This window comes from Somniosus microcephalus, chromosome 1 (assembly GCF_052327205.1).
Source record: "Somniosus microcephalus isolate GS21.2 chromosome 1, FLI_Smic_1.0, whole genome shotgun sequence".
Lineage (NCBI taxonomy): Eukaryota > Metazoa > Chordata > Chondrichthyes > Squaliformes > Somniosidae > Somniosus > Somniosus microcephalus.
The window spans coordinates 319,510,385-319,533,373 of NC_140987.1; the positions used below are offsets into that span (position 1 = coordinate 319,510,385).

The following is a 22,989-nucleotide window of genomic DNA, read 5'->3' on the forward strand; positions in this document are numbered from 1 at the left end:
TTGGGTACCCTTTTTTAGTTAAAATGTCCATGCAGGGCCCTGTTTATTAATAACAGCCTTCGGGGAAATGCAGAAATGTTGCAAATCTTACAGTTATATCATCAAAGAATTCAATCAAGTTAGTCACACACGATTTGCTTTTAACAAATCTGTGCTGGCTTTTATTTATTAAACCATATTTTTCCAAGTGTCAATTAATTGTGTCATGGATTATTTTATCTAAAAGTGTCCCCACCACTGACATTAGGCTGACTGTCTTGTAGTTGTTGGGTTTATCCCTCTCCCTTTCTTTAAACGAGGTGTAATATTTGTAAACCTCCTGTCCTCTGGCACTACTCCTTTTTCTAAGGAGGACTGGAAGATTTCAGCCAGAGCCTCCGCTATCTCCACCCTTACTTCCCTCAGCAACTCGGATGCAGCCACTCCGGATAGGGTGACTTTTCTACTTTGAGCATTGCCAACCTCTTAATCTATTTTTATCCTATCCAATATCGCTACTGCCTCCTCCTTTACTGCTACATTGGCAGCATCCCCTTCTCTAGTGAAGACTAATGCAAAGCTCTCATTTAGTACCTCAGCCATGCCCTCTGCCTGCACAAGAAGATCTTCTTGGTGCCATTAACCGGCCCCACTCTTCGTTAATCCTTGATCAATATGATTATCAGCCAGGTTTATCACTATTCAATCACTAACCTGTTACCTGCAGACCTGTTACCCCTCACCCATCATCCCCTCCTCCGAATCACCTACTCATCCCCTCCAACCCCTCCAACCCTTCATCCTCACCCCTCACCCCTTCACCACTTACACTCTCTTAGCCACTCACACCCTCCATCACCGTCGCCCCTCACCCTCTCTCCCTCCACCCCTCATGCCATCATCTCCTAACCCCTCTCCACCCCTCACCCCTCCAACCCTCACCTCTCACCCTCACCCACTCCACACACTTCCACCCACACGCCCTGATGTAATAAAACTCACTACGCACTTGGTTCGAGTATAAAGCAAGGCTTTAATCAACTTGTTTCAAAATATGGAGGTCTAGTTGTCCTTCACTAGTTCCTGTCTTACAAAATGTCCCTGGGCAAGCTGGGCCCACGCCAGAGTATTTATACTCCTTGGACGGCGCCACCAGCTGGCCGTCCAGTGTTATTTCATGAGTCGTTTCTTCATGATGATGAGATTTTTCTTCCTGCCTAAAAGATTTGGAAGTCCGATGACTTCCTCCTAACGGATTAGGCGGACCATGAATAGCTGCAGTCTTTTAGATCTTTGTTTATGGCTGGAAGGCACATTTCCCTGGACCGTGTCTTGGTCCCTGGGCCGCTTGATCCGTACTGGTAGATCGACAGGGCCCGTGTCGCCTTGATCGACCTGAGGGAGACTGGGGAGATCGTGACTCCGGGTGCGGGTCCCCACAGGCGCAGAGCTGGCTTCATCTTGTTAAAAGCTGGGGATTGACCGGTGTCCTGGCTTCGGGTGGCCATCCCATGGGGAGCGCTCGGCTCCCTGAGTGGATCCGGTGTGGTAGCCAGCAGATCTCTTGATGTCCCAGATAGGGCATCATCTTCAAAGGAGCGCAGAGTGTCAGCATCATTACCATGGGTCCCTCTATCAGTTGGGTCCGTGGGACCGGTTGGACAGGGAGCCAGATCTCGGAGTGAAACGGTGGACTCCCGGCCAGCAGGGTACTGCACGTGCGCGTACGTGAGATTAACGTCCGTGAGTTCCACCTCGTCGACGAGGGGATCATTTTTGGAAGATAGGACGAATCTTCGGAGCAGCACAGAGCCGGGAGCTGCCAACTATGACGGTAGGGACGTCCCATGTGTGGAGCGACGCTGCAACCTGAAGATTCGCTCATGAGGCATGACATTGGTGGACGTAGAAAGAAGAGACCTAATGGAATGCAACACGTCAGGGAGCATAATTTCCCACTGCTGGCCTGGTAGGTTGTGTGACCTCAGTGCAAGACGAACAGCGTTCCAAATGATAGCGTTGTATCTCTCAACCTGTCCATTACCGATGGGATGGTACGGTGTCATTTTACTTGTGGCAATTCCCCGTTGGGAAAGATAACTTTTGAGTTCGCTTGACATGAAAGAGGGACCCCAATCAGAGTGGATGAAATTGGCCGTACCGCAAAGGGAAAAGACTTGATCAAGGCATTTGATCACTGTGGAAGTAAGCATATTGGGACAGGGGAAAGCAAAGAGAAAGCGTGAATATTCGTCCACCATAGTCAGTAAGTAGGTGTTTCATGTTGAGGAAGGCAATGGCCCTTTAAAGTCAATGCTGAGTCGCTGCATAGGCTGCATAGCATGTATCTTCCGATGGACGGAAGAATTGCGGTTTTACTTCCGCACAAGTTCTACAGGAGGAGCATGTTCTTTTCACATCTTCTGTAGAAAATGGGAGATTTTTAGATCGCACAAAGTGCAACATATGGGTAACGCCAGGATGGCATAAGTCAGTATGAAGATCCGCAAGAGTCGAAGTTGACATAGAAGAGCAGAATGCCCGCATGAGGGTATCCGGGGCCACATTCTCTTTGCTGGGTCGATAATGTATGGTGTATCCAAAGGCAGCCAATTACATCCTCCAGAGTTGTATTTTGTTATTCTTGATCTTAGTGCGTTTCCGGTTATCCAGCATAAAGGCCACGGAGTGCTGATCGGTTATAAGTGTGAAATGGTGACGAGTGATAAAATGACTCAATTTACGTACAGCTTCGATGATGGTAGTAGCCTCCTTCTCGACAGGAGGATAATGGAGCTTGCTACCCTGCAAAGTTCTGGACAGAAATGCAACGGGTCGACCACCTTGATTCAAGGTAGCAGAGATTGCCTCCTCCAATGCATCGCACTCCACCACGAAAGGAAGATTTTCATCAATGGAACGAAGCGTGGCTTTTTCCAGTTGTCGCTTGAGGAGGTTGAAAGCTTAAATAGCTGTTGCCTCCAATGGAAATGACTTCGCGTGAAGCAGGGGCTGGATCTTGTCGGAGAAGTGGGGTATTTACTTCGCATAATGGGTGAACATGACGAGTGCCCGACGAAGAGAGACAAGATTCGTAGGGGGCGGGAGCTCCTGAAGTGGACGAAGTTGCTCCAGATCCGGTTTGATGACACCGTTGCCCACCCAGTAGCCAAGGATGTTGACTGATGGTACTGATTTCACAGATTTGGACTCATTTACGGTTAAGTTGCGACGACAGAGAACGTCAAAACATTTCTGGAGATTGGCATCTTGCTCCTTCTGGTCATGACCAGCAATGGTGATATTATCTAGATATGGAAAAGTGTCCGTTAAGTTCTCCTGTTTGACTAGGTTATCCAGTGCCCGTTGAAAGACGGCCCCCCATTGGTGACCCCAAATGGAAGGCGACAAAACTGATAAAGCCGACCATTGGCCTCAAAGGCTGTATACTTTTTGTCAGAGTCCTTCAACGGTACTTGATGACATTTGCTCTTTAAATCAAAAGTTGAAAATACTTTGTAGTTGGCAAGGTTATTGACCATGTCATCGCTGCGTGGTAGTGGGTAGGCATCCAGGTTGGTATACTGGTTAATAGTTTGTGAGTAATCGATGCAAAGATGTTTCTTGTGTTGCTTCAGAGGATTTTTAACAACGATGACTTGAGCCCGCCAGGAAGAAGAACATGGCTAATGATACCATCAGCTAGAAGGCGAGAGATTTCGACCTCGATAAAGGATCGATCATCTTGGCTGAAACATCATGATTTAGTGACTATGGGCTTACATCGGGGGGAAAGATTGGCAAACAAGGAGGGCTCGTCGAGCGAAGCCGCCAAAGGTGCACAAAATGGTACTTTGGAAATAGTAAGCTCCGGCTTTGACCCTCCAAACTCGAAAGTGAGTCTTTTGTGTTGTTTCTGGAAATCCTGTCCCAGGAGCACATCACTACATAGGTTTTTGAGCACCCCAAGCCGGGTGGAGAAATAAGTGCGGCCATTGAGAATAAGATCGACAAGACAAAAGCTGGAAGAGTTGTTGGTCAGTGTCGTCAGAGCCATTGCAATTTCCCTGTCCGAGGGGTAAATACGCAGTTTTAACTTACTGACAGCCCGCTCACTAATGAAGCTGTCAGAGCTGTATGAGTCGATTAATGCGTTCAAAATGTGTCCATTTACCGAAACTTTTGTGGCTGCATGGGACAGACTTTGGGGAAAAACAGCTGTGATGGGAGGAGGGGCAGTTTTACCCTTGACAGCCGTAACCTTAGTAGTGGTTCTTGGGGGAAGAGCAGTTTCATAGATAGCAACTGTAACCTTAGTAGTGGCTCTTGGGGGAGGAGCAGTTTTATAGATAGTAGCTGCAAAACTAACAGGAGCTCTCGACCGGTATACCTTAGAAAGATGGCCTTTCTTGCTGCAATGATTGCAGGTTGTGTTACGAGCAGGACAAAATTTCCTATAATGGAACGCACCTCCACAGCAGAAACACTTCCTTCCAGATTGCCAAGATGTCGCTAGGGCAGGGTCGTCATCAATGAAGGCTTCTAGGGTAGGGTTGTCATCTGCTAGGTTAGAGTCATCATCAGTGAGGGCTTCCGCCCGAGACCTATCGAAGGAGTCATTAAAAGTGATAGCAGCAGCCCGTGCACGAGGTGAAAGATAGGTATCTGCATTCCACTTTGCTAATCCAGGGAACATGCCTGGTCATAGGCAGCCTGTAACTTGAGGGTTTTATTCTCCAACAGATGCTGGCATATGAAAGGAGGCGCAATCCCATTAATAAAGGAATCACAAATTAACTCCTCCTGGTACTGCTCAGCTGTGACAGCTTTAAGATTACAATCCTTGCTGAGCCTTCAAAGTTTCTGAAGGAATTCGTCAAGTGATTCCCCGGGTTGTTGTTGAGTTGTGGCCAGTAGATGCAGTGCAAAAATTTCATTTGGGGCCTTAACATATAGTCGCTGTAATATTAGAATAGCAGAGTCATAGTCTACACAGTCTTCGAAATAGTCAAACACATGAGGAGATACATAATTGGCAAGTATCTCTAATTTATCAGGAACATTCTCACCACACACTCTGAGGAAGTTGCTGAAAGTACGATACCAGTGTTTCCATACCTTAGCAGTTGTAGGTGAATTTGGGTCCAAGTCAAGATGGGCGGGTCTGAGTAGTTTGTCCATGATGGATTGATTACTGCACTGGAGTTCCCTTCTGCAGTTGAAGTCGTAACTAGCTGTTCCCGAAATCACTCAGAACATGGAGTCAATATCAAGTTGATTAAATTGATGTAATAAAACTCACTACGCAGTTGGTTCGAGTATAAAGCAAGGCTTTAATCAGCTTGTTTCAAAACATGGAGGTCTAGTTGTCCTTCGCTAGTTCCTGTCTTACAAAATGTCCCTGGGCAAGCTGGGCCCACGCCAGAGTATTTATACCCCTTGGACGGTGCCACCAGCTGGCCGTCCAGTGTTAGTTCATGAGTCGTTTCTTCATGATGATGAGATTTATAACACACCCCTTACCCCCTCACCCCCTCCACCCCTACAACCACTCATCCCCTCACCCCCTGCGCCCACTCACCCCTCACCCCTTCCAATCTCTCACCCCTTCACCCATTTACCAACTCGCCAGGTTTCTTCGGCAGCCCCTCCCAAATCCGCGACCTCTACCACCTAGAAGGACAAAGGCTGCAGGCGCATGGGAACACCACCACCTCCAAGTTCCCCTTCAAGTCACACACCATCCTGACTTAGAAATATATCACCGTTCCTTCATCGTCGCTGGGTCAAAATCCTTGAACTCCCTCCCGAACAGCTCTGTGGGAGTACCTTCACCACACGGACTGCAGCGGTTCAAGAAGGCGGCTCACCACCACCTTCTCAAAGGCAACTAGGGATGGGCAATAAATGCTGGCCTTGCCAATGATGCCCACATCCCAGGAACAAATATAAAGAAAAACCCTCACCCACTCACCCCTTCCACTCTCTCAGCCCCTCCACCCTCTCACCGAATCACCCCTCACCTCCTCTACTTTTTCAAGACCTCATTCTTCACCCCGTCACCGCCATCACATTCGCCAGCTCTCACTCCCAACCCCTCACCTCCTCCACCCCTTCCATCACCCTCACCCCCTTTTACCCACTCAGCCCTCACTTCCTCATCCCTCACCCTCTCCAGTCCCTCAACCCTCCACCCTTGCATTCCCTCCACCTCCTTCAACTGGTCCACCTCCTCATCCCAACCCTCACATCCTCCAGCCCACCACCCCCTCACCCCCTCCACCTCCTCCATCCCACCACCCCACCCCCCTCACCCCTCCACCCCCTCACCCCGACAACCCCTCCAACTCCTTCATCATCTCCACCCTCTCACCCGTACACCAGCTCCATCCCCTCACCCACACCCCTTCCCCCCACCTCCCCTCCACCCACACACACCCTCGTCCCCTCCATCCCTTCCACCCACTCACCCTTCAACCCTCCACTCTCTCGCCCCTGCACCCCCTCACCCCCACCTTCCTCCACCCACTCACCCTTCAACCCTCCACCTGCTCAGTCTGTCCTTATCCCTCATTCTGGGACCAGATATCTATCCAGCTTCTTTTTGAAGGAGTTGTTCAGCCGTTTCGCTGGGGGTTTGTCCCACAATCAGCTCAAGCCATGAGCCATTGTCTCTAGCCAATCAGGAAAAAGCAAAGAAACTTAACTGAAGCAACGCACCTTGCCCTTGACCTGGAACTGTGACTGTCAGCAGACACTTACACCATGAAAACTCTCAGTTACTGAGGAATAAACATCTAAAATATTCCATTTCCATCTCTTCTTACAGCAGCAGAATTGAAGATGAAGATGATGATGAGGTCGGGGTGAACAGGACATGGGTTCTGGCTCCAAAATCTCAAGATGCGGATGCAACACACATACTGAACTCGCTACTGAGCGGGTACGACAACAAACTGCGGCCAGATGTTGGCAGTAAGTGAGAGACTTGTTAGAACTGATTGCCAGAGAGACTCACCCAGCTCTCATCATCAGCTTAGTGCAGGGAGACAAGGAGCAGCAATCATACCGTCAGACTGCTAGGCCTGGAATCATCTCGACCTTTCTTAGGCTGCACTTGGATTGTGTGCAACTCTAGGTATAGCAAGGAAAGGACACAATGGAGAAGGTGTAGAGTAGATTGACAGGGAAGGGGTGGCTTCCAGATGAGAAGAGAGATACGAGAAGTTAGGCTTTGTTTACTACATCTGGTTAAGGAGTGAACTGGGAAAGATCATTAAGCCTATGAAGGGTTATGAAGAGGTAATCAGTGAAAGGATGTTTCCACTGGTCAGTAAGACAGCAATAATTGGGCAAAAATTACACATTTATCACAAAAAGTATTAAAGAGGAGGTTAGAATAAAGTTACTTTACACAGAGGGCGATCAGAATGTAGAATTCTCCAAGACAAACAACTGTTGAAGGAGAGTCTGTAAATTATATTTTAAAATAATTAGATAGAAACTTGAAAAAGAGGAATATTGAACGAAATAACAACAGAAAATGCTGGAAAAACTCAGCAGGTCAGGCAACATCCGTGGACAGAAATTTGAGTTGATGTTTCGGGTCGAACCCTTCTTCACAACTGGAAAGAAAAGATGGATCGGAGGCAGGGGTGCGATCGGACAAAAGAATAAAAGAAACAAAAGAAGTAAAAAAGAGACAATAAAAGGCATTAGAAGCTATGAACGATATGAGGAGTGAGAAGAGTGGGATTAGATTGGGTGGAATATGAAAGGGTACGGGGAGTGAGCAGGAGAGTGGGTTTAGAGTGGGTGGGATATGAAAGGGTATGGGGAGTGAGCAGGAGAGTGGGTTTAGAGTGGGTGGGATATGAAAGGGTATGGGGAGTGAGCAGGAGAGTGGGATTAGACTGGGTGCGATATGAAAGTATGGGGAGTGAGCAGGAGAGTGGGATTAGACTGGGTGGGATATTAAAGGGTATGGGGAGTGAGCAGGAGAGTGAGATTAGATTGGGTGGAATATGAAAGGGTACGGGGAGTGAGCAGGAGAGTGGGATTAGAGTGGGTGGGATATGAAAGGGTATGGGGAGTGAGGAGGAGAGTGGGATTAGACTGGGTGCGATATGAAAGTGTATGGGGAGTGAGCAGGAGAGTGGGATTAGACTGGGTGGGATATTAAAGGGTATGGGGAGTGAGCAGGAGAGTGGGATTAGGCTGGGTGCGATATGAAAGGGTATGGGGAGTGAGCAGGAGAGTGGGATTAGACTGGGTGAGATATTAAAGGATACAGGGAGTGAGCAGGAGAGTGGGATGAGACTGGATGGAATATGAAAGTGTACGGGGAGTGAGCAGGAGAGTGGGATTAGACTGGGTGAGATATTAAAGGGAATGGGGAGTGAGCAGCAGAGTGGGGTTAGACTGGGTGAGATATTAAAGGATACAGGGAGTGAGCAGGAGAGTGGGATTAGACTGGATGGAATATGAAAGTGTACGGGGAGTGAGCAGGAGAGTGGGATTAGACTGGGTGAGATATTAAAGGATACAGGGAGTGAGCAGGAGAGTGGGATTAGACTGGGTGAGATATTAAAGGATACAGGGAGTGAGCAGGAGAGTGGGATTAGACTGGATGGAATATGAAAGGGTACGGGGAGTGAGCAGGAGAGTGGGATTAGACTGGGTGCGATATGAAAGGGTATGGGAAGTGAGCAGGAGAGTGGGATTAGACTGGGTGAGATATTAAAGGGTATGGGGAGTGAGCAGGAGAGTGGGATTAGACTGGGTGAGATATTAAAGAGTACGGGGAGTGAGCAGGAGAGTGGGAATAGACTGGGTGAGATATTAAAGGGTATGGGGAGTGAGCAGGAGAGTGGGATTAGACTGGGTGAGATATTAAAGAGTACGGGGAGTGAGCAGGAGAGTGGGATTAGACTGGGTGAGATATTAAAGGGTATGGGGAGTGAGCAGGAGAGTTGGATTAGACTGGGTGGGATATTAAAGGGTACGGGGAGTGAGCAGGAGAGTGGGGTTAGACTGGGTGAGATATTAAAGGGTATGGGGAGTGAGCAGGAGAGTGGGGTTAGACTGGTTGAGATATTAAAGGGTACAGGGAGTGAGCAGGAGAGTGGGAATAGACTGGGTGAGATATTAAAGGGTATGGGGAGTGAGCAGGAGAGTGGGATTAGACTGGGTGAGATATTAAAGGGTACTGGGAGTGAGCAGGAGAGTGGGATTAGACTGGGTGGGATATTAAAGGGTACAGGGAGGGAGAAGCAGAGTGGGATTAGACTGGGTGAGTTATTAAAGGGTACGGGGAGTGAGCAGGAGAGTGGGATTTGGCTTGGTGAGATATTAAAGGGTATGGGGAGTGAGCAGGAGAGTGGGATTAGACTGGGTGGGATATTAAAGGGTACGGGGAGTGAGCAGGAGAGTGGGATTAGACTGGGTGAGATATTAAAGTGTATGGGGAGTGAGCAGGAGAGTTGGATTAGACTGGGTGGGATATTAAAGGGTACGGGGAGTGAGCAGGAGAGTGGGATTAGACTGGTTGAGATATTAAAGCGTACAGGGAGTGAGCAGGAGAGTGGGAATAGACTGGGTGAGATATTAAAGGGTATGGGGAGTGAGCAGGAAAGTGGGATTAGACTGGGTGAGATATTAAAGGGTACTGGGAGTGAGCAGGAGAGTGGGATTAGACTGGGTGGGATATTAAAGGGTACAGGGAGTGAGAAGCAGAGTGGGATTAGACTGGGTGAGTTATTAAAGGGTACGGGGAGTGAGCAGGAGAGTGGGATTAGACTGGGTGGGATATTAAAGGGTACGGGGAGTGAGCAGGAGAGCGGGGTTTGACTGGGTGAGATATTAAAGGGTATGGGGAGTGAGAAGGAGCGTGTGATTAGACTGGGTGGGATATTAAAGGGTACGGGGAGTGAGCAGGAGAGTGGGATTAGACTGGGTGAGATATTAAAGGGTACAGGGAGTGAGCAAGAGAGTGGGATTAGACTGTGTGAGATATTAAAGGGTATGGGGAGTGAGCAAGAGAGTGGGATTAGACTGGGTGGGATATTAAAGGGTACAGGGAGTGAGCAGGAGAGTGGGATTAGACTGTGTGAGATATTAAAGGGTATGGGGAGTGAGCAGGAGAGTGGGATTAGCCTGGGTGAGATATTAAAGGGTACGGGGAGTGAGCAGGAGAGTGGGATTAGACTGGGTGCAATATGAAAGAGTATGGGGAGTGAGCAGGAGAGTGGGATTAGACTGGGTGGGATATTAAAGGGTATGGGGAGTGAGCAGGAGAGTGAGATTAGATTGGGTGGAATATGAAAGGGTACGGGGAGTGAGCAGGAGAGTGGGTTTAGAGTGGGTGGGATATGAAAGGGTATGGGATTAGACTGGGTGCGATATGAAAGTGTATGGGAAGTGAGCAGGAGAGTGGGATTAGACTGGGTGGGATATTAAAGGGTATGGGGAGTGAGCAGGAGAGTGGGATTAGGCTGGGTGCGATATGAAAGGGTATGGGGAGTGAGCAGGAGAGTGGGATTAGACTGGGTGAGATATTAAAGGATACAGGGAGTGAGCAGGAGAGTGGAATGAGACTGGATGGAATATGAAAGTGTACGGGGAGTGAGCAGGAGAGTGGGATTAGACTGGGTGAGATATTAAAGGGAATGGGGAATGAGCAGCAGAGTGGGGTTAGACTGGGTGAGATATTAAAGGATACAGGGAGTGAGCAGGAGAGTGGGATTAGACTGGATGGAATATGAAAGTGTACGGGGAGTGAGCAGGAGAGTGGGATTAGACTGGGTGTGATATTAAAGGATACAGGGAGTGAGCAGGAGAGTGGGATTAGACTGGGTGAGATATTAAAGGATACAGGGAGTGAGCAGGAGAGTGGGATTAGACTGGATGGAATATGAAAGGGTACGGGGAGTGAGCAGGAGAGTGGGATTAGACTGGGTGCGATATGAAAGGGTATGGGAAGTGAGCAGGAGAGTGGGATTAGACTGGGTGAGATATTAAAGGGTATGGGGAGTGAGCAGGAGAGTGGGATTAGACTGGGTGAGATATTAAAGAGTACGGGGAGTGAGCAGGAGAGTGGGAATAGACTGGGTGAGATATTAAAGGGTATGGGGAGTGAGCAGGAGAGTGGGATTAGACTGGGTGAGATATTAAAGAGTACGGGGAGTGAGCAGGAGAGTTGGATTAGACTGGGTGGGATATTAAAGGGTACGGGGAGTGAGCAGGAGAGTGGGATTAGACTGGTTGAGATATTAAAGGGTACAGGGAGTGAGCAGGAGAGTGGGAATAGACTGGGTGAGATATTAAAGGGTATGGGGAGTGAGCAGGAGAGTGGGATGAGACTGGTTGAGATATTAAAGGGTACAGGGAGTGAGCAGGAGAGTGGGAATAGACTGGGTGAGATATTAAAGGGTATGGGGAGTGAGCAGGAGAGTGGGATTAGACTGGGTGAGATATTAAAGCGTACTGGGAGTGAGCAGGAGAGTGGGATTAGACTGGGTGGGATATTAAAGGGTACAGGGAGTGAGAAGCAGAGTGGGATTAGACTGGGTGAGTTATTAAAGGGTACGGCGAGTGAGCAGGAGAGTGGGATTAGACTGGGTGGGATATTAAAGGGTACGGGGAGTGAGCAGGAGAGCGGGATTTGACTGGGTGAGATATTAAAGGGTATGGGGAGTGAGCAGGAGAGTGGGATTAGACTGGGTGGGATATTAAAGGGTACGGGGAGTGAGCAGGAGAGTGGGATTAGACTGGGTGAGATATTAAAGGTTATGGGGAGTGAGCAGGAGAGTGGGATTAGACTGGGTGAGATATTAAAGGGTATGGGGAGTGAGCAAGAGAGTGGGATTAGACTGGGCGGGATATTAAAGGGTACAGGGAGTGAGCAGGAGAGTGGGATTAGACTGTGTGAGATATTAAAGGGTACGGGGAGTGAGCTGCAGAGTGGGGTTAGACTGGGTGAGATACTAAAGGGTATGGGGAGTGAGCAGGAGAGTGGGATTAGCCTGGGTGAGATAATAAAGGGTACGGGGAGTGAGCAGGAGAGTGGGATTAGACTGGGTGGGATATTAAAGGGTACGGGGAGTGAGCAGGAGAGTGGGGTTAGACTGGGTGAGATATTAAAGGGTATGGGGAGTGAGCAGGAGAGTGGGATTAGACTGGGTGCGATATGAAAGGGTATGGGGAGTGAGCAGGAGAGTGGGATTAGACTGGGTGGGATATTAAAGGGTATGGGGAGTAAGCAGGAGAGTGGGATTAGATTGGGTGGAACATGAAAGGGTACGGGGAGTGAGCAGGAGAGTGGCTTTAGAGTGGATAGGATATGAAAGGGTATGGGGAGTGAGCAGGAGAGTGGGATTTTACTGGGTGCGATATGAAAGGGTATGGGGAGTGAGCAGGAGAGTGGGATTAGACTGGGTGGGATATTAAAGGGTATGGGGAGTGAGCAGGAGAGTGGGATTAGACTGGGTGGGATATTAAAGGGCATGGGGAGTGAGCAGGAGAGTGGGATTAGACTGGGTGAGATATGAAAGGGTATGGGGAGTGAGCAGGAGAGTGTGATTAGACTGGGTGAGATAGTAAAGAGTATGGGGAGTGAGCAGGAGAGTGGGATTAGACTGGTTGAGATATTAAAGGGTACAGGGAGTAAGCAGGAGAGTGGGATTAGACTGGGTGAGATATTAAAGGTATGGGGAGTGAGCAGGAGACTGGGATTAGACTGGGTGAGATATTTAAGTGTATGGGGAGTGAGCAGGAGAGTGGGATTAGACTGGGTGAGATATTAAAGAGTACGGGGAATGAGCAGGAGAGTGGGATTAGACTGGCTGATATATTAAAGGGTATGGGGAGTGAGCAGGAGAGTGTGGTTAGACTCGGTGAGATATTAAAGGGTACGGGGAGTGAGCAGGAGAGAGTGGTTAGACTGGGTGAGATATTAAAGAGTACGGGGAGTGAGCAGGAGTGTGGGATTAGACTGGGTGAGATATTAAAGGGTATGGGGAGTGAGCAGGAGAGTGTGGTTAGACTGGGTGGGATATTAAAGGGTACAGGGAGTGAGCAGGAGAGTGGGATTAGACTGGGTGGGATATTAAAGGGTACGGGAAGGGAGCAGGAAAGTGGGTTAGACTGGGTGAGTAATTAAAGAGTATGTGGAGTGAGCAGGAGAGTGGGATTAGACTGGGTGAGTAATTAAAGGGTACAGGGTGTGAGCAGGAGAGTGGGATTAGCCTGGGTGAGATATTAAAGGGTATGGGGAGTGAGCAGGAGAGTGGGGTTAGACTGGGTGAGATATTAAAGGGTACGGGGAGGGAGCAGGAGAGTGGGATTAGCCTGGGCGAGATATTAAAGGGTAAGGGGAGTGAGCAGGAGAGTGGGATTAGACTGGGTGGGATATTAAAGGGTACGGGGAGTGAGCAGGAGAGTGGGGTTAGACTGGGTGAGATATTAACGGGTATGGGGAGTGAGCAGAAGAGTGGGATTAGACTGGGTGAGATATTAAAGGGTATGGTTAGTTAGCAGGAGAGTGGGATTAGACTGGGTGAGATATTAAACAGTACGGGGAATGAGCAGGAGAGAGGGGTTAGACTGGGTGAGATATTAAAGGGTATGGGGAGTGAGCAGGAGAGTGTGGTTAGACTCGGTGAGATATTAAAGGGTACGGGGAGTGAGCAGGAGAGTGTGGTTAGACTGGGTGAGATATTAAAGAGTACGGGGAGGGAGCAGGAGTGTGGGATTAGACTGGGTGAGATATTAAAGGGTATGGGGAGTGAGCAGGAGAGTGTGGTTAGACTGGGTGGGATATTAAAGGGTACAGGGAGTGAGCAGGAGAGTGGGATTAGACTGGGTGAGATGTTAAAGGGTATGGGGAGTGAGCAGGAGAGTGGGATTAGACTGGGTGAGATATTAAATGGTACGGGGAGTGAGCAGGAAAGTGGCGTTAGACTGGGTGAGATATTAAAGGGATTGGGGAGTGAGCAGGAGAGTGGGATTAAACTGGGTGAGATATTAAAGGGTATGGGGAGTGAGCAGGAGAGTGGGATTAGACTGGGTGAGATATTAAAGGATACGGGGAGTGAGCAGGAGAGTGGGGTTAGACTGGTTGAGATATTAAAGGGTATGGGGAGTGAGCAGGAGAGTGGGATTAGACTGGGTGAGGTATTAAAAAGTACGGGGAGTGAGCAGGAGAGTGGGATTAGACTGGGTGAGATATTAAAGGGTATGGGGAGTGAGCAGGAGAGTGGGGTTAGACTGGGTGAGACATTAAATGGTGCGGGGAGTGAGCAGGAGAGTGGGATTAGACTGAGTGAGATATTAAAGGGTATGGGGAGTGAGCAGGAGAGTGGGATTAGACTGGGTGAGATATTAAAGGCTATGGGGAGTGAGTAGGAGGGTGGGGTTCGACTGGGTGAGATATTAAAGGCTATGGGGAGTGAGTAGGAGGGTGGGGTTAGACTGGGTGAGATATTAAAAGGTACGGGGAGTGAGCAGGAGAGTGGGATTAGACTGGGTGAGATATTAAAGGGTATGGGGAGTGAGCAGGAGAGTGGTATTAGACTGGGTGCGATATGAAAGGGTATGGGGAGTGAGCAGGAGAGTGGGATTAGAGTGGGTGGGATATTAAAGGGTATGGGGAGTGAGCAGGAGAGTGGGATTAGATTGGGTGGAATATGAAAGGGTACGGGGAGTGAGCAGGAGAGTGGCTTTAGAGTGGATAGGATATGAAAGGGTATGAGGAGTGAGCAGGAGAGTGGGATTTTACTGGGTGCGATATGAAAGGGTATGGGGAGTGAGCAGGAGAGTGGGATTAGACTGGGTGGGATATTAAAGGGTATGGGGAGTGAGCAGGAGAGTGGAATTAGACTGGGTGGGATATTAAAGGGCATGGGGAGTGAGCAGGAGAGTGGGATTAGACTGGGTGAGATATGAAAGGGTATGGGGAGTGAGCAGGAGAGTGTGATTAGACTGGGTGAGATAGTAAAGAGTATGGGGAGTGAGCAGGAGAGTGGGATTAGACTGGTTGAGATATTAAAGGGTACAGGGAGTAAGCAGGAGAGTGGGATTAGACTGGGTGAGATATTAAAGGTATGGGGAGTGAGCAGGAGAGTGGGATTAGACTGGATGAGATATTTAAGTGTATGGGGAGTGAGCAGGAGAGTGGGATTAGACTGGGTGAGATATTAAAGAGTACGGGGAATGAGCAGGAGAGTGGGATTAGACTGGCTGATATATTAAAGGGTATGGGGAGTGAGCAGGAGAGTGTGGTTAGACTCGGTGAGATATTAAAGGGTACGGGGAGTGAGCAGGAGAGAGTGGTTAGACTGGGTGAGATATTAAAGAGTACGGGGAGTGAGCAGGAGTGTGGGATTAGACTGGGTGAGATATTAAAGGGTATGGGGAGTGAGCAGGAGAGTGTGGTTAGACTGGGTGGGATATTAAAGGGTACAGGGAGTGAGCAGGAGAGTGGGATTAGACTGGGTGGGATATTAAAGGGTACGGGGAGGGAGCAGGAAAGTGGGTTAGACTGGGTGAGTAATTAAAGAGTACGGGGAGTGAGCAGGAGAGTGGGAATAGACTGGGTGAGATATTAAAGGGTATGGGGAGTGAGCAGGAGAGTGGGATTAGACTGGGTGAGATATTAAAGAGTACGGGGAGTGAGCAGGAGAGTTGGATTAGACTGGGTGGGATATTAAAGGGTACGGGGAGTGAGCAGGAGAGTGGGATTAGACTGGTTGAGATATTAAAGGGTACAGGGAGTGAGCAGGAGAGTGGGAATAGACTGGGTGAGATATTAAAGGGTATGGGGAGTGAGCAGGAGAGTGGGATGAGACTGGTTGAGATATTAAAGGGTACAGGGAGTGAGCAGGAGAGTGGGAATAGACTGGGTGAGATATTAAAGGGTATGGGGAGTGAGCAGGAGAGTGGGATTAGACTGGGTGAGATATTAAAGCGTACTGGGAGTGAGCAGGAGAGTGGGATTAGACTGGGTGGGATATTAAAGGGTACAGGGAGTGAGAAGCAGAGTGGGATTAGACTGGGTGAGTTATTAAAGGGTACGGCGAGTGAGCAGGAGAGTGGGATTAGACTGGGTGGGATATTAAAGGGTACGGGGAGTGAGCAGGAGAGCGGGATTTGACTGGGTGAGATATTAAAGGGTATGGGGAGTGAGCAGGAGAGTGGGATTAGACTGGGTGGGATATTAAAGGGTACGGGGAGTGAGCAGGAGAGTGGGATTAGACTGGGTGAGATATTAAAGGTTATGGGGAGTGAGCAGGAGAGTGGGATTAGACTGGGTGAGATATTAAAGGGTATGGGGAGTGAGCAAGAGAGTGGGATTAGACTGGGTGGGATATTAAAGGGTACAGGGAGTGAGCAGGAGAGTGGGATTAGACTGTGTGAGATATTAAAGGGTACGGGGAGTGAGCTGCAGAGTGGGGTTAGACTGGGTGAGATACTAAAGGGTATGGGGAGTGAGCAGGAGAGTGGGATTAGCCTGGGTGAGATAATAAAGGGTACGGGGAGTGAGCAGGAGAGTGGGATTAGACTGGGTGGGATATTAAAGGGTACGGGGAGTGAGCAGGAGAGTGGGGTTAGACTGGGTGAGATATTAAAGGGTATGGGGAGTGAGCAGGAGAGTGGGATTAGACTGGGTGCGATATGAAAGGGTATGGGGAGTGAGCAGGAGAGTGGGATTAGACTGGGTGGGATATTAAAGGGTATGGGGAGTAAGCAGGAGAGTGGGATTAGATTGGGTGGAATATGAAAGGGTACGGGGAGTGAGCAGGAGAGTGGCTTTAGAGTGGATAGGATATGAAAGGGTATGGGGAGTGAGCAGGAGAGTGGGATTTTACTGGGTGCGATATGAAAGGGTATGGGGAGTGAGCAGGAGAGTGGGATTAGACTGGGTGGGATATTAAAGGGTATGGGGAGTGAGCAGGAGAGTGGGATTAGACTGGGTGGGATATTAAAGGGCATGGGGAGTGAGCAGGAGAGTGGGATTAGACTGGGTGAGATATGAAAGGGTATGGAGAGTGAGCAGGAGAGTGTGATTAGACTGGGTGAGATAGTAAAGAGTATGGGGAGTGAGCAGGAGAGTGGGATTAGACTGGTTGAGATATTAAAGGGTACAGGGAGTAAGCAGGAGAGTGGGATTAGACTGGGTGAGATATTAAAGGTATGGGGAGTGAGCAGGAGACTGGGATTAGACTGGGTGAGATATTTAAGTGTATGGGGAGTGAGCAGGAGAGTGGGATTAGACTGGGTGAGATATTAAAGAGTACGGGGAATGAGCAGGAGAGTGGGATTAGACTGGCTGATATATTAAAGGGTATGGGGAGTGAGCAGGAGAGTGTGGTTAGACTCGGTGAGATATTAAAGGGTACGGGGAGTGAGCAGGAGAGAGTGGTTAGACTGGGTGAGATATTAAAGAGTACGGGGAGTGAGCAGGAGTGTGGGATTAGACTGGGTGAGATATTAAAGGGTATGGGGAGTGAGCAGGAGAGTGTGGTTAGACTGGGTGGGATATTAAAGGGTACAGGGAGTGAGCAGGAGAGTGGGATTAGACTGGGTGGGATATTAAAGGGTACGGGGAGGGAGCAGGAAAGTGGGTTAGACTGGGTGAGTAATTAAAGAGTATGTGGAGTGAGCAGGAGAGTGGGATTAGACTGGGTGAGTAATTAAAGGGTACAGGGTGTGAGCAGGAGAGTGGGATTAGCCTGGGTGAGATATTAAAGGGTATGGGGAGTGAGCAGGAGAGTGGGGTTAGACTGGGTGAGATATTAAAGGGTACGGGGAGGGAGCAGGAGAGTGGGATTAGCCTGGGCGAGATATTAAAGGGTAAGGGGAGTGAGCAGGAGAGTGGGATTAGACTGGGTGGGATATTAAAGGGTACGGGGAGTGAGCAGGAGAGTGGGGTTAGACTGGGTGAGATATTAACGGGTATGGGGAGTGAGCAGAAGAGTGGGATTAGACTGGGTGAGATATTAAAGGGTATGGTTAGTTAGCAGGAGAGTGGGATTAGACTGGGTGAGATATTAAACAGTACGGGGAATGAGCAGGAGAGAGGGGTTAGACTGGGTGAGATATTAAAGGGTATGGGGAGTGAGCAGGAGAGTGTGGTTAGACTCGGTGAGATATTAAAGGGTACGGGGAGTGAGCAGGAGAGTGTGGTTAGACTGGGTGAGATATTAAAGAGTACGGGGAGGGAGCAGGAGTGTGGGATTAGACTGGGTGAGATATTAAAGGGTATGGGGAGTGAGCAGGAGAGTGTGGTTAGACTGGGTGGGATATTAAAGGGTACAGGGAGTGAGCAGGAGAGTGGGATTAGACTGGGTGAGATGTTAAAGGGTATGGGGAGTGAGCAGGAGAGTGGGATTAGACTGGGTGAGATATTAAATGGTACGGGGAGTGAGCAGGAAAGTGGCGTTAGACTGGGTGAGATATTAAAGGGATTGGGGAGTGAGCAGGAGAGTGGGATTAAACTGGGTGAGATATTAAAGGGTATGGGGAGTGAGCAGGAGAGTGGGATTAGACTGGGTGAGATATTAAAGGATACGGGGAGTGAGCAGGAGAGTGGGGTTAGACTGGTTGAGATATTAAAGGGTATGGGGAGTGAGCAGGAGAGTGGGATTAGACTGGGTGAGGTATTAAAAAGTACGGGGAGTGAGCAGGAGAGTGGGATTAGACTGGGTGAGATATTAAAGGGTATGGGGAGTGAGCAGGAGAGTGGGGTTAGACTGGGTGAGACATTAAATGGTGCGGGGAGTGAGCAGGAGAGTGGGATTAGACTGAGTGAGATATTAAAGGGTATGGGGAGTGAGCAGGAGAGTGGGATTAGACTGGGTGAGATATTAAAGGCTATGGGGAGTGAGTAGGAGGGTGGGGTTCGACTGGGTGAGATATTAAAGGCTATGGGGAGTGAGTAGGAGGGTGGGGTTAGACTGGGTGAGATATTAAAAGGTACGGGGAGTGAGCAGGAGAGTGGGATTAGACTGGGTGAGATATTAAAGGGTATGGGGAGTGAGCAGGAGAGTGGTATTAGACTGGGTGCGATATGAAAGGGTATGGGGAGTGAGCAGGAGAGTGGGATTAGACTGGGTGGGATATTAAAGGGTATGGGGAGTGAGCAGGAGAGTGGGATTAGATTGGGTGGAATATGAAAGGGTACGGGGAGTGAGCAGGAGAGTGGCTTTAGAGTGGATAGGATATGAAAGGGTATGAGGAGTGAGCAGGAGAGTGGGATTTTACTGGGTGCGATATGAAAGGGTATGGGGAGTGAGCAGGAGAGTGGGATTAGACTGGGTGGGATATTAAAGGGTATGGGGAGTGAGCAGGAGAGTGGAATTAGACTGGGTGGGATATTAAAGGGCATGGGGAGTGAGCAGGAGAGTGGGATTAGACTGGGTGAGATATGAAAGGGTATGGGGAGTGAGCAGGAAGTGTGATTAGACTGGGTGAGATAGTAAAGAGTATGGGGAGTGAGCAGGAGAGTGGGATTAGACTGGTTGAGATATTAAAGGGTACAGGGAGTAAGCAGGAGAGTGGGATTAGACTGGGTGAGATATTAAAGGTATGGGGAGTGAGCAGGAGAGTGGGATTAGACTGGGTGAGATATTTAAGTGTATGGGGAGTGAGCAGGAGAGTGGGATTAGACTGGGTGAGATATTAAAGAGTACGGGGAATGAGCAGGAGAGTGGGATTAGACTGGCTGATATATTAAAGGGTATGGGGAGTGAGCAGGAGAGTGTGGTTAGACTCGGTGAGATATTAAAGGGTACGGGGAGTGAGCAGGAGAGAGTGGTTAGACTGGGTGAGATATTAAAGAGTACGGGGAGTGAGCAGGAGTGTGGGATTAGACTGGGTGAGATATTAAAGGGTATGGGGAGTGAGCAGGAGAGTGTGGTTAGACTGGGTGGGATATTAAAGGGTACAGGGAGTGAGCAGGAGAGTGGGATTAGACTGGGTGGGATATTAAAGGGTACGGGGAGGGAGCAGGAAAGTGGGTTAGACTGGGTGAGTAATTAAAGAGTATGTGGAGTGAGCAGGAGAGTGGGATTAGACTGGGTGGGATATTAAAGGGTACGGGGAGTGAGCAGGAGAGTGGGGTTAGACTGGGTGAGATATTAACGGGTATGGGGAGTGAGCAGAAGAGTGGGATTAGACTGGGTGAGATATTAAAGGGTATGGTTAGTTAGCAGGAGAGTGGGATTAGACTGGGTGAGATATTAAACAGTACGGGGAATGAGCAGGAGAGAGGGGTTAGACTGGGTGAGATATTAAAGGGTATGGGGAGTGAGCAGGAGAGTGGGATTGTACTGGGTGAGATATTAAATGGTATGGGGAGTGAGCAGGAGAGTGTGGTTAGACTCGGTGAGATATTAAAGGGTACGGGGAGTGAGCAGGAGAGTGTGGTTAGACTGGGTGAGATATTAAAGAGTACGGGGAGGGAGCAGGAGTGTGGGATTAGACTGGGTGAGATATTAAAGGGTATGGGGAGTGAGCAGGAGAGTGTGGTTAGACTGGGTGGGATATTAAAGGGTACAGGGAGTGAGCAGGAGAGTGGGATTAGACTGGGTGAGATGTTAAAGGGTATGGGGAGTGAGCAGGAGAGTGGGATTAGACTGGGTGAGATATTAAAGGGTATGGGGAGTGAGCAGGAGATTGGGATTAGACTGGGTGGGATATTAAAGGGTACAGGGAGTGAGCAGGAGAGTGGGATGAGACTGGGTGAGATATTAAAGGGCACAGGGAGTGAGCAGGAGAGTGGGATTAGACTGGGTGAGATATTAAAGGGTACGGGGAGTGAGCAGGAAAGTGGCGTTAGACTGGGTGAGATATTAAAGGGATTGGGGAGTGAGCAGGAGAGTGGGATTAAACTGGGTGAGATATTAAAGGGTATGGGGAGTGAGCAGGAGAGTGGGATTAGACTGGGTGAGATATTAAAGGATACGGGGAGTGAGCAGGAGAGTGGGGTTAGACTGGTTGAGATATTAAAGGGTATGGGGAGTGAGCAGGAGAGTGGGATTAGACTGGGTGAGATATTAAAAAGTACGGGGAGTGAGCAGGAGAGTGGGATTAGACTGGGTGAGATATTAAAGGGTACGGGGAGTGAGCTGGAGAGTGGGGTTAGACTGGGTGAGACATTAAATGGTGCGGGGAGTGAGCAGGAGAGTGGGATTAGACTGAGTGAGATATTAAAGGGTATGGGGAGTGAGCAGGAGAGTGGGATTAGACTGGGTGAGATATTAAAGGCTATGGGGAGTGAGTAGGAGGGTGGGGTTAGACTGGGTGAGATATTAAAAGGTACGGGGAGTGAGCAGGAGAGTGGGATTAGAATGGGTGAGATATTAAAGGGTACGGGGAGTGAGCAGGAGATTGGGATTAGACTGGGTGAGATATTAAAGGGTATGGGGAGTGAGCAGGAGAGTGGGGTTAGACTGGGTGAGACATTAAATGGTGCGGGGAGTGAGCAGGAGAGTGGGATTAGACTGAGTGAGATATTAAAGGGTATGGGGAGTGAGCAGGAGAGCGGGATTAGACTGGTTGAGATATTAAAGGCTATGGGGAGTGAGTAGGAGGGTGGGGTTAGACTGGGTGAGATATTAAAAGGTACGGGGAGTCAGCAGGAGAGTGGGATTAGACTGGGTGAGATATTAAAGGGTACGGGGAGTGAGCAGGAGAGTGGGATTAGACTGGGTGAGATATTCAAGGGTATGGGGAGTGAGCAGGAGAGTGGGATTAGACTGGGTGAGCTATTAAAGGGTATGGGGAGTGAGCAGGAGAGTGGGGTTAGACTGGGTGAGATATTAAAGGGTATGGGGAGTGAGCAGGAGAGTGGGATTAGCCTGGGTGAGATATTAAAGGGTATGGGGAGTGAGCAGGAGAGTGGGATTAGACTGGGTGGGATATTAAAGGGTACGGGGGGTGAGCAGGAGAGTGGGATTAGACTGGGTGAGATATTAAAGGGTATGGGGAGTGAGCAAGAGAGTGGGATTAGACTGGGTGGGATATTAAAGGGTACAGGGAGTGAGCAGGAGAGTGGGATTAGACTGGGTGAGATATTAAAGGGTACGGGGAGTGAGCAGGAGAGTGGGATTAGACTGGGTGAGATATTAAAGGGTATGGGGAGTGAGCAGGAGAGTGGGATTAGCCTGGGTGAGATATGAAAGGTACGGGGAGTGAGCAGGAGAGTGGGATCAGACAGGGTGGGATATTAAAGGGTACAGGAGTGAGCAGGAGAGTGGGATTAGACTGGGTGGCATATTAAAGGGTATGGGGAGTGAGCAGGAGAGTGGGGTTAGACTGGGTGAGATATTAAAGGGTACGGGGAGTGAGCAGGAGAGCGGTATTAGACTGGGTGAGATATTAAAGGGTATGGGGAGTGAGCAGGAGGGTGGGGTTAGACTGGGTGAGATATTAAAGGGTACGGGGAGTGAGCAGGAGAGAGAGATTAGACTGGGTGAGATATTAAAGGGTATGGGGTGTGAGCAGGAGAGTGGGATTAGACTGGGTGAGATATTAAAGGGTATGGGGAGTGAGCAGGAGAGTGGGGTTCGACTGGGTGAGATATCAAAGGGTACGGGGAGTGAGCAGGAGAGTGGGATTAGACTGGGTGGGACATTAAAAGTTATGGGGAGTGAGCAGGAGAGTGGGGTTAGACTGGGTGAGATATTAAAGGGTACGGGGAGTGAGCAGGAGAGTGGGGTTAGACTGGGTGAGGTATTAAAGGATACGGGGAGTGAGCAGGAGAGAGAGATTAGACTGGGTGAGATATTAAAGGGTTTGGGGTGTGAGCAGGAGAGTGGGATTAGACTGGGTGAGATATTCAATGATATGGGGAGTGAGCAGGAGAGTGGGATTAGACTGGGTGAGATATTAAAGGGTATGGGGAGTGAGCAGGAGAGTGGGGATAGACTGGGTGAGATATCAAAGGGTACGGGGGGTGAGCAGGAGAGTGGGATTAGACTGGCTGGGATATTAACGGGTACAGGGAGTGAG

General features: G+C 49.3%; 1 protein-coding gene across 1 annotated transcript in view; it reads left to right on the forward strand.

Annotated features, from left to right (window-relative positions):
* The window catches only part of LOC147124880 (gamma-aminobutyric acid receptor subunit gamma-4-like), a 782,579-nt gene that overhangs the window by 81,491 nt on the left and 678,099 nt on the right, over window positions 1-22,989 (forward strand). Inside the window, exon 2 of the mRNA XM_085994155.1 lies at window positions 6,809-6,954. Coding sequence (XP_085850281.1) covers window positions 6,809-6,954 — 146 coding nt within the window. The remainder of the gene's footprint in view (window positions 1-6,808; window positions 6,955-22,989) is intronic.